This window comes from Aulonocara sp. 'chitande type north' Nkhata Bay, linkage group LG7, assembly GCF_057382095.1.
Source record: "Aulonocara sp. 'chitande type north' Nkhata Bay isolate Kocher_YH1m ecotype deep benthic linkage group LG7, A_spYH_male_GT1.1, whole genome shotgun sequence".
NCBI classification, from domain to species: domain Eukaryota; kingdom Metazoa; phylum Chordata; class Actinopteri; order Cichliformes; family Cichlidae; genus Aulonocara; species Aulonocara sp. 'chitande type north' Nkhata Bay.
Window position 1 is genome coordinate 47603490 of NC_141350.1, and position 12630 is coordinate 47616119.

A 12630-nucleotide genomic window follows, 5' to 3' on the forward strand; every position below is an offset into this window, starting at 1 on the left:
ATGGGACACATTTATAACTGTCTTGCTGTTTTAATTAAAAAGGAATACTTCACAAATCATTCTAAAGTGTTTAATTGATGTAGTTAATACACCGATTTTGTATGCGCTTGCCCCAGGAGTATAGCATATATTTGATTAATCCTCATGACTGTTTTGTTTTAAGAGCTCAAAAGCTTAAGGAAAAGATAACAATATAATTTATGAACAGAATCAGTCTTAAACCAAGAAGCGGTGCATTACATATCTATGCTGTAATTTCTTTTAAGTGACGCATTGGCATGATTTCCTAATTCTTATCAGACAACAGGACACATTTATTCGAATGTCATTAGTGTTAAGAAGCTTGGTGGTGCTGTGCATTACAATATCAATATCAGCAGAGCTGGGGCTGGTGGTTTCTATGGCAACAGTACACAAGGTTTCAGTAATTAGGAACATTACTTGTGGGGATAACACATGTAAGTATAATGTTTTTGAAAGCTATCAAGAGGAAACCCTGAAGAGAATTAATTGACACTGCAAGATAAGAGATTCACTGCACAGTTTGTTAGGTACACCTGTTCAGCTTTCATCATCCCAGATATCTAATCAGGCAATCACATGACAGCAGTTCAATGCATTATTGCGTGTGTGTCGTGGTTAAGTCAACTTGCTCAAACCAAGCATCATAATGGGGAAGAAAGGTGATTTAAGTGACTTTGAACATGGCATGGCTTTTGGTGCCAGAGGGGTTGGTCTGAGGTTTCATAAACTGCTGATCAACTGGGATTTTCACACACAACCAATCTAGGGTTTACAGAGAATGTGCCAAAAAAGAGAAAAATATCCAGCAAGCAGCAGTTCTCTGGGCGAAAACGCATTGTTGATGCCAGAGGTCAGAGTAGAATGGTCTTATTCAAGCTGATAGGAAGGCAATTAAGGTGCTCATAAGAACAACTCTGAACACACAACATATCAAATCTTGCAGCAGATAAACTACAGCAACAGAGGAACATGCTGGTTGCCACTCCTGTCAGCTAAGAACAGGACACAGACGCTTGACTTTGAATGGGGTCACCAAAATAAAATAACAAAAGATTGGAAGTCTGATCAGTCAGAATTTTTGCTGTGACATTGGAATGGTATGGTCAAAATTTGGTGTAAACCACATGAAAGCATGTATTAATCCTACCTTCCAGCAACAGCTTAGTATGGTCTTAGTGTGATAGTGTGGGGGATATTTTCTGTGCACATCTTAGGTTAAGACTGACTGAGCATCATTTAAATGCCAGAGGCTACCTGAGTGTTGTTGCTGACCATGTCCTTCTCATTATGACCACAATATGACCATCTTTTCATGGATCCTTCTAGCGGACTGATACAGTGATACCTCAATCTCAAATCATATCTAACTTTTTTCTTTAACATGACAATATGTTTCAGTTCACTGTACTCAAATGCCATCCTCAGTCACAAGATCTCAGTCCAGATGTGCAGCCAAGAAATCTGCTGCAACTGTGTGACACTCTTGTGTCAATGTGGAACAACGTTTTTGAGGAATGTTTCTAGAGCTGCATTGAAAGCTATAAGGCAGTTCTTAAGGCACCTAGCAAGGTGTAGCTAATGTAATGGCCAGTGAGTGTACTGACTTCCATCTCTAAGTAGGGAGAGAGAGAGAGAGAGAGAGAGAGAGAGAGAGAGAGAGAGAGAGAGAGATAGTGTTCAAATGCCAGTTCAAGTGTTCCAGATGATAAGTTGTCACATGGTAAACTCCAAATAAAGTCTTCAAAAAAAGTATCAAATGGATCTTGAATAAAGAATATCAATAAAATATCATGTCAATAAAAGGACATGAAAACTTCTTTCTTTCGTTCTTTCTCAGTAAAAATCTCTTTTTATGAGAGTAATTTAAACCAGTCATTACATGTTTTTAACCAAAACTAAATGTAACACTGTACTGCTACAATAAAACAGAAAAAGAAAGGAAAAACAAAACTGTTTGGCACCAAACACCACATGCCACCCTTGGTATAGTATGAAGATCTCACAAATTACCACTTTAAATGAGACAAAATATTGCTACTTGATATTTCAGTTTGAGTGCTTGTGTGTGTACTTGATGTTTTATGCCGCCACCTGGGCTTCTCAAGCTATGCAGAGAGCAGTTTGTATGTCTGACATTTTAATATTATGCACTCCAAAGCTACAGCGGTGGCAAAAATTATGGCTATAAAATTATAACAGCAGCATCACCTTTCTAACACTAATATTTACTATGTTGCTTCCACGTTTTGCACAGGGAATGCCCCCTACAGCAAACCTTAAAGTAAAGCATGAATACACAAGCTGGTGAATCCTTTTAGCCAAGAGCTTCACATATTTGACAAAGGACTTTAAAGCTAACAGCTGCTGATTAATCATGATGGGTCTAAATTACTGGCTGGCTCTCATACAGTTATGGAGCTGGATGCCCAGTGCACTTAGAGCCTCCTTTGCATGCGCTTGACAGCTGCATAGAGTAAGTGCCACTTCTGCCTCTTTAGCTGCATCTTTCTACTTCTTTTACAGTTAAACAAAAATAGCTTCTAAAGTGTATTACACACTGAATATCAAAATTCAATATCGAAATTAATTCAAGGGGAATCCTCATAAGTATAACTTTACAGGATAGATTTTGGGGGGAAATTTCAAGTAATTAAAAGGAAAGACAACTGATTTTCACATTTTAGTATTTCTCATTTCATTATCTGCTACCCATCTTCCTTAAATTGATTTAAGTTAAATGAACTTCAAATGGCCAGAACAAACAAAGCCTGCAAGATTACAGGATGTTTATTTTTGTGGTTTCTAAGAAAAGAAAATTGGCTAGTACCACAGGTCAGCGTGGTGTCAGATTCATGTTGCCACTTTTGATTTGATCATTTCAGCTTCATGAGCAACATTCTGCAGCTTTCACCTTGCAGTTGAGGAGGAGATCGGAAATCTCCTTATCAAGGGCCATAGATCTGAGACAGAAAAAGTGTGGATTGCCTACTTTGGAATGGGGATGTGTTACTGCCTCAAGTGGAGAATTTCAAGGCTGTCAATAGTAGTGGAAGAGTAGATTGCAAGATGAACAGACAGACTAGAGTCTGGAGATGTTAAGAAAAAGCTGAGTGTGACCACTAAGCTTGACTTTGCATGGTCTAATGGTTGATCTTGATTCTATGGCCACAAACACAGGAATCATGGGCAGAAAAGGAGAAAATGAGCTTCCTCTAAACATTGTGTAGACCATATCCTTGAGTGTGAGAGACTCTGTAATTTGAGAGGGGCTCAGAGCAGAGCAACAGAAGAGTCAGCATCAAAAGAAGTCAGTTGAGTTACTTTGGGCATGTCACTGGTGTCTCTAGAATATTTCTTATTTGGTTTGTTTTGGATATGTATAATTAGAAGGAGACACTGAGAAAGCTTGACATTAGATTTTGTGTTAATTTTTTGTTATGAAATCTCTTTTGCTCTTTGTAATAGACATAGAAAAATTACACCATCACTGCTGAGATTCTTTCACTATACTGTACCACCAGCCTGCCACCAGGCTGGATTTGTCCCACGCTAAGTTATTTCTGATTTATGGCAAAGCTGAAATACATACGCAGGTAAGCAAACAAACCCAAAAGCGCTTAGCAGCTAACAATATTGGTCATTATCTGGTAGCTGGTGGATACACAAACACCTCTAGAACCCCCCACCCCAAAGAGCTGCTTTACAACAAGAAGAAACGAAGAAGACAAAAAGGGAGAGCGACAGAAGATGGTACAAACTAGAATGTATCTGGGACACACATGTTGCTTTAAAGCTGTCAGCCAGCTGGCATTTTATTTCTACTCAGTCAGCCAATATCTGCTTGCCTGTTAACCAACTTAGTGTTCCTAGTGGTATAAATGTATAATTGGTGTTCAATAGTGCTTTCTTAAGATTTCGTATTGCTTTGTAAAGTAGCAATGCTTTTAATGATACCCATGTTGCTACCCATGTAACCATTAGCGGCTACCTGTAGCACCTAAAAATTATTTGGGATCCATGAAAAAAAAAAAAAGCCACAAACAAATACTCACCAATCAATTCTTTTTTTTTCTTAAAAAGCATTTTCCTTTTACCAATAGGCATACCAACTAATACACAAGTAAGACCCATGGAGGGATTGCTAATTTAAACAAAAAACACATTTTCTACCTTCATCTTTGTAAAGTGTCAGAACATAGTATATAAAAAGGAGTAGATACGGCAATGGAAAATGCAATTTTTAATAATGCCTCTTGGTAGTGAGCATATCTATTTCTCTATGTTCATTGGTCTGTGTGCTATGTTGATGGGGGTTCCTAGGTAATGAAGAAAAAAGGAAACAGGAGTGGCCCAACACTTGTGTCTGTTCTGATTTAGAATCATTAGAGAACCAAAAGTTATTTATTATAATCTTAAAGTGTTTAAGATGCGACGGGTGAGTTCATACTGATAATTATTATTTGTAAATAATTACTTACTATGTCATTATTATTACTGAAAACTTTTTTTTTAATATAACAAATCTAGGACATAACTGCACCAATCTTCCAAAGCAGCCTTTGTATTAAACTAAAGTCAGAAATGGACACCGATTGGTCCCAGTCTTTGTTTGATTTATCTGCTCTTTTTAGGGTCTAGTCTCACTCCTAAAACATAGTGCCACTAGTTTTAATTTAACTTGATAAAACGTGCCCAGAGCTTAAACACTTTGGTGGATAAACCGCTTGCTCCCGACAAGGCCAGCGCAGGTTCACTTACACGCTTGGAAGGGGATCGGTAAGGGAGTTGGGTAGAATCTGTAACTCAATGCTAGAGACAACTAAATCCTACAAAGTGTTTTTTTTTAAATAAAAATTTCAAGCTAAACATACTTATATATGATTCACTGAGAACGGCCATGCAGGTTTAATTCACTGATTTAAACGGAAGATTTATCAGCCACTGCAAAAGTGATGAGGAAGAAAGTTCCTGGTTCTTGCAATTTTCAGAGGAAACTGGATTCGTCTCTCTCTCTCTGTGCACGTATGTGTGTGTGTGTGTGTGTGTGTGTGTGTGTGTGTGTGTGTGTGTGTGTGTGTGTGTGTATGCATGTGTGTGTGCGCGCCTTGGTTCACTGCAACTGAATCTTAACCAGAATGACAAGCATACTCATTTTAAAACTTTTTGTCAGTAGAACAAAATATGTTTTATTTTGAGATGTAGATAAATCCTGTATATGTGTGTATGTTCACACAGTACTTTGGACTAATCACATTAACACAGTTGATATGAGAAGTTGAATGCACATTAAATCATCACTTGCATTGGCATTCTCAAGCTCCCATGGTTATCTCATCAAATTTAAAAGGATGGGTGTATTTAAATTACATTCATGAGGCAGATTGTGATCATATTTCCTTTATTCGTTGATTTTCCTTTATGTAAGTCCTCATTCTTTGACTGGGACTTCACTGAATTACCATGCAACATGTCACAGCGTTAATGACAAAATCACCTTTAACTGGTCAAATATAGAAAGAAATTCTGTAAAATTAAGTCTTTTTGATAAAATGTCCATTTTCAGCCAGAGAGAATGTGCTTTACAAAGGAGGCATAATTGATACATCCATTTGCATCCTCCTGTCCAGCCATCAATCTATCCACTTCATCTTCTGTCATCCTCTCTCCTAGTGTTGCCAGCACATGACGCAGCTCTGCTCCCATGATGGTACCGTTGCCTTCCTTGTCAAAAACCCTCAGCCCTTCAACAAAATCCTCAAAGTTGCCCTGATCTTTTGCGCGGGAGATATGCTGCAGCATGGGCAAGAAGGTCTCAAAATCCACCATTTTAGTACTCATGTCCTCTGGTCGTGGTTTACCAAGCACTTTCAGCACATCTGCATTAGTTGGGTTCTGGCCCAGAGCTCGCATGACATCCCCACACTGGGCATATGTGATCTTCATTTCTCCAGTTGGTGTGCGGTCAAACAAGGTGAAGGCTTCCTTGAACTCGTCAATCTGGTCAGCAGTGAACTCAAGAGTGACGCTTTTGGGGTCAAACTCAGGCTCCTTGGGTGGCTCAGGCTGTGGCTCTGGAGGTGGCGCTGGCTTAGCAGCTGGAGCTGCATCTTTCTTAGGCTCTGGCTTTTTGGGTTCAGGTTTCTTTGGTTCAATCTTCTTTGGTGGCATGTTTCAGTGGCGAGCTGACGCTTGCTGAGAAATGAACAAGAGCCTGAGCAGATAGAAAGTGATCCCGGAACTCCTCCTTCAAGGCTTTTATATGTGCTTTGTCTAGGGGGCTAGACAACAATTTCAGCCACCACACTATAAAAGGAAGAAACCCAAAATAGATCCGCATAGCAAGTGATGTCAACATTAAGTATTGTTCTCAGCTGCTGTCATCTAACCAACAGGGCTATTTTCTGTCATTAGTGAGGGTCCAGTTGCATTAGCCCGAAAATGTTCTGTCTCTCTGATGGACAAAGGGATCAGAGCATAGCCAGTGATCAGCCCATGAGGGAGATAGACTAAAATAGCTTGCTATCTAAATGCTGAATGCCTGGGAATCACTTCTTTCTGGGAGGGTGGCTATTCTTTTCACTAGAACAATGGTGCAGCTAAGTCAAAAGTATTAATATTTGTCTCTAGGCTTTGCATGTATTCATTTTATAATAATTCATTCTCAGAATAACAGAAGGATTATCTATCAAACCTTATTTCAATGGCAGGTGTTTGGCAGTTTTTAATTTGACAGACAAGCAATAGCTTGTATTGCACGCTGCCATTTACAAACCTGCCAAGCCCTCATAGATCCTAAGGGAACTCTTAATTAATTTGTCATATACTAGTGATAATGCAAAGATGAGTCATAAGAGTTAAATATATTAAGCAATACTGCTGTAATCATGCTGATGAAAGTGGTTAGTCGTTTAACCAAAGTCGTTTGTTCCCTGCTAACATCAGCTGATTTTTTTTAAGTAAAACTAAAGAAAGTTTTCGAAAGGATTTGCCTCATAGGTTCTTATGCATATGGTGGGCATGGGGAAAAGAAAACTGTCTTTGCTTATAAAGGGGAACTGCTGCTATGTATTGCAGTTAAGGTATTTTCTTATTACATTTGGGTCTTTCTCATATAGCAAATAGTCTTTTCTTCCAGATATGTATATTTTTTTATTAAGTGAGTTTTAAAATAATAGCGTATTTACTTCTTTTTATTTAACTGGCATGATCATGTGTGGAATAAATGTTTTCCTTTATATTCCCAATAGTAAACCTTATGAGGTTAAAAGGTGAAAACGGGCAATGCAATTCCATTACAAGTATGGTTTATAAATATGTAATATGTCATTTGGCTTTATGTAGATGACTGCTCCATAATTCTCTTCAGTGAATGATAAATTAACCAACAAAATATTCATTTCATTTATGGAAGAGAGGGTATATAGGATGTGCTGTTCTGTGACACAATTTTAATCATAGCAACTTTAATTTTATGCATGCCTCACAGTTTATCAACTCAGTTAAAGAAAGCTAAAGCCTGTCATGCGATAATCACATTTACCCTTCTTTGTCTCAATGCCAGTTCTCCTTGATCTGTCAATCTAGTGCTTAAAGTCCTTGGACAGTGTAGTTTAAGTGTGCCTGTGTATGTATGTGTATGTGTGTGTATGTGTGTGTGTAGTTGTCCTTAGCCTAAGATCATTATCTCTCTTCTCTTTTCATTTTAAGGTCACATAGCTAGTAAAACTGACAGCTAATTTGTCGTCTTTTGGTATGCGTACGTGCATGTGCACATTTGAGCAAGATGGAAACATGAAAAAAGTTGCAAGAGAGCCCAGTTTTGTACTGACACAACATATATGGACAATATATAAAAGGTATATTTATCAAGTATATAAAACAATAATAATAATGCATACACATTCATACCACATTTATGATTTATTTGAGGCGATTACTAATTATTAATGATTGTCATCATTTTTCCCACCAAAAGCTTCAAATTAATCTATATCAATCATACCCGCTTTCACAATTGTACTTGGTCCTTAGAACACTGATCCTTTTTCCTTACCTAAGTGTTACAAGTGCAGATAACTGGAATATTTCAATTTAAGCACAAGTAAACCATTATGTTGGATTGCCTATGCAGAGACCACTACAAAGTTCATTTTTGTGTACAGAAGCTTTGTTAAACTGTCATTTGGGTGTTCACATATGTTAACAAAATAAGAGAAGACATTTCCTTGATGCTTCTACCATCAAAGTTCGTTTTCTTGATGCTTTTACCATCAAAGTTCTTTCAAACAAGTCATCAATCAGTAAATCACTGCAACTGCAATGACTGAACCAGTCAGCTTGTCAATCCTTTATAGTGTCTGTCTGCTTATTTGCAACAATTGCTTAATAACTGAGCTACCTAATTTGTGTTAATCAGAATACCCAAATTAACAATACTGATAGATATTAACAGCTTAAAGGTGGTAGGAAATGTTAACGAACCTGGCAGTCATCTGTCCTCAAGGGACAGAATCGGGTCAAATACCAAAATATGACCACAAAACTCCGATCGGCATCACATGTCTGACATGTCAGATATGGGCTGATTACTAAAAACAATACATTTATTGTCAAAAAGGTAAGAAATTAAACATTATGGGACAGATCTAGAAATCCCTATTAAACTTTGAAGCATTTCCTTTCATATTATAATCAGTAGCATCAATGGAAACATAAAGAATATATAGAGGTATAAACCACAGGGTGATCACAAGCATATTTATAGTGCTCTGTCTCTCTCAGATGAGACCTCCTGAAACATAATATATTTTCTGTCAGAATGTCAAGTTCATGCATTAATGACATTGAATATTGATCATTTGAAGCTACAATAATCTATTCATGCATTGTGCTCACAAGCCTTAGGGTTCTTCCTAAATGCATGTAAGATATTGAATTGTAAGGTCAACCTCAGTTTAATGCTGCATTGATCAATATGTTTTTTTTTCCATATTTAGCCAAATCATTACGTGTAACAAAAATGGGATGCTAAATGTGATGACCTCAAAGTCCATTAGTTTTAATGGACTTTGAGGTGTGAGCCCTGAAAAGGCTTTTAGCCTCTTTATGCTTAATATCAATATTCTTTTATTTATTTATTTTTTATGTATATTTGATTTCAGTCCAGTATTTTTCCATCAAGGCCTCCAAGTAAATACTCATATCTGAAATGTTCTGAAACAACTTATTTTCTGTCAACTTCAAAGCAGAGAAAGAAAAACTTTACACTGAGAGACCAGTATAACAATGGTGCTACAGACACACCCAGCTTTTCTCTGAGAGACAATTTATGATATTTTTTAAACTATACATTTGGTATACCTCCACTTCTGAACCAAGTTTTCAGTTTTAAGCTGCATGCACAATGAAGGTGATATGTTCATAACCCATTGTATTGAAGCTGACTGCAGTTGCTGGTGGACAGTCCAGGTTCTGTTGTTTATATAACCTTCTAACATATTTACTACCAGGTCATATGTCCCTGAGTATATCCTGCACACAGTTGTGCAACTAGAAGCAGTGATTATTTTTAACATAGTTGCTTGGAGTCAATTTTTATGGTGAATGGACTGGTGGTTTTCAATTCTACCACTTTTCTACATCACTTCCAGTGTGAACAGAACTTTAGCTGATGCTGATTTCTTTTCTTTTTTTTCCTTTTTTTTGTAGTTGCGCTCTACATTTCATTCACTGTTTTGTTGTTCAATTACCAAACTGGATTGGGGGTGGGGGGGGATCACAATTTCAGTTATACAAATGTTACTTAAATTTTCCCTTTTAACTCCATGGAGTTATTCCTTGGGGATAGTCCTTGCATGCCTGTGTCTGGTGCAGTGACTGTTTATGTGAACAAAAGATGAGAGGGTGGTCAGCAAGGCAGCAAGTCCTTAATCCATGAGATAATAGTGGGAACTAGGGGAGGCAGACCCCTGGTGTGGTCAGGGCCAATAAAGGAGAGTGACAGAGACAGCAGTTACATTCTTCCTATGGCACTGGCAAAGGGTGACTCAGACTGAAGATCTGTGTTTAGTTAACTGGCTAAAAACAGATGCACCACTGTGTATTATCTCTCCTCTTAATCGCCAGTTTCTCTCTTGGACATGTGCATCAGACCTGGGAATGGCCACTGAACTGCCAGCTACTGTACTTCATAATTAAAATTTGTGTGAATGTATTGTGAATTCCAGGAATCAACTTTGACTAAACACACACGAGACAACCAACAGTGTTAGTATTTAATGTCCAAATATTAGTGCTTTCCTCTTTTCACAGAGCTGCCACTCTAAAAAATGGGGCCATAATCAAACCAGCTTCCAAAGTGTGCTTGTATGAATTTCGCTAATATGAAATAAGAATTAATTTCCATTTTATGTTACCCTATGGAGTGTAGTGAACAGCAACACAAAACTTTTCTTATGAGTCGAGTAACAATATTGCGTTGTTATAATGGAATGACTGTTGGAGGAACCAGCTAGCAGACATCTGTGTAAACAGTTTAATTAAGACCATGTTTGATGAATTATAGCTGGTGAAGGCACTGCCTGTTCTAATACTTCAGTGTCTTAATTACACCAGACATCCATGTGTTCATTCTCTCTGCCCACCCCATATTCTCCCCATACTTACAATGATAGAAATTGAAAAAGTACAAAAGGGAAAGTGCATTTCACACTCTACTGAAGCAAAGCAAGCAATTTCAAATTAATCAAAACACAATAAGTTTACAACATGATAAAGAGGTGCTGTATGTGACATGAGGGGAGTTGATTTTTGATGCTTAGACCTCTGTTTTATGTTACAATTGAAATGTTACTGGACAAAAATGCATTAGTTCTAAATTAAATTTTAGTTGAGACATTTAAAAAATCCAAATCTAGTCATAAAGTCTTAGCTATCTATTTCGAGAAAATGGAATTTGCAAATGGCCTTTCTGCACAGAGACGACACTGCTTACATGTGTCTGTGAGGGGAAAAAATCAAGAGATTGCAATTTTGCCTTTTATTCAGACAGACCTTAGAAAAGCATGAAGCTACACACTGAATGCCAGCACTCCTAATAAAAATGGCACTGACTTGAAAATACAGATACACCATAGTACATGCAACGGGATGACTATCATATGTGATTTAGACAATCAGTGTTTCTTGTGTTCTTTAAGGGGTTCATCAGATACACCAGTCTAGTCCAAAAATCAAAGAGGATTATAATTAGGCACATGCTTCCGATTGAAATGGGCTACAAAATGGCATGATTAGCTGTGAAATATACCTCTTGATAATATAACATACCTATAACTAGAGATGGACCGATCCGATATTACGTATCGGTATCGGTCCGATACTGACCTAAATTACTGGATCGGATATCGGAGAAAAATAAAAATGTAATCCGATCCATTAAATATCACGAAAGCACCTCACAAAACTTGCAACACGCCGTAACTCACCTCAGAACGTTAGCACGTCGGAGCAGTATGCATCACGTGATAGAGAGGCTGTGGCATGCGGGACCTGTCGGTGGTCTGGATAGCATTTGGAGCTTCGCTAGCAACCCGGCATTTCATCTCCGACAAAGTTATCCCGAGAGAAGTACAGCAAGTGTGTAAGTCCATCTCTTAATGTTTGTAAAGCATTCCTGCATTAAGCTTAACAAGCGACTGCCTCTCCTGCTGCTACTTCAATCATGAAACTGCTTAACGATCAGCTGATCGGCTTTTCTGTCGCGAGTCCGTGTCTCTTGTTTGCTTTTGGCCCACTTTGCACCAGAAAGAGGAAACCAGGGGCTGAACAACAGCAGCACGTTTAAGCTTGATCAGCTGTTGTTAGAAAGTATTTAATATTACTTTCTACTCCAGGATCTTTTTCTACGTAGCTGACGCTGGTAACTGTGCAGGGGCGGATCTAGCAAAGTTTAGCCAGGGGGGCCGATAGGGCATTAACAGGGAAAAGGGGGCACAAAGACATACTTTTCTTTCTTATTCTCATTTAAAATGTCAAGCTTTTAATAAATAATTATCTGACACCCAAAGTTTCAATTTGATGTAAAATGAATAGAAGTCAATTACTGTATATAGTAACTATTAAGTCTAATATATATACCCTAGTAAGCTATAGTACTTTTTCCTTTGGGAAGGTACCATCTGTGAAGTCTGCAATTTTGTTGAAGAAAGATGTTGAATCTATTTAATATTTCTTGAAAAATAATTGATTTCTGTGCATTTTTTTTCACACTGCATCAAATTAAGGTTGATTACGTTGATTAAGCATCATGAGGTGGAGCGTGAGGGGTGGTTCCCTATTTTTTATTTATTTATTTTTGTTGTTGCTGGGAGTTGGAACCCTATTAGTTAGGTTGCTTAATATTTATGCTAAGTACTCTTTAAAATACCAGAATAGGGAGGATGGTGTAGGTTTAAGTTTATTAGATTGATCAGTATTGCTGAACTATGAAATATTTTTTTTTGCATACAGGTATAACAGAATAGCTTTAGTGTAGTTGTTGTTTTAAACTTGAGTATGAACTTATACAAAATGCAGCAAGATATTTAAAAAACAGTTTTGTTGATT

The 12630-nt window shown here is 37.6% G+C and overlaps 1 protein-coding gene across 1 annotated transcript; it reads right to left on the reverse strand.

Annotated features, from left to right (window-relative positions):
• Positions 1-5405: 5405 nt before the first annotated feature.
• Positions 5406-6192, reverse strand: LOC147326025 (myosin light polypeptide 6). The gene has a single exon (XM_086300872.1). The coding sequence runs from the start codon at positions 6190-6192 to the stop codon at positions 5584-5586; it is 609 nt and encodes a 202-aa protein (XP_086156998.1). The 3' UTR covers positions 5406-5583.
• Positions 6193-12630: the final 6438 nt, after the last annotated feature.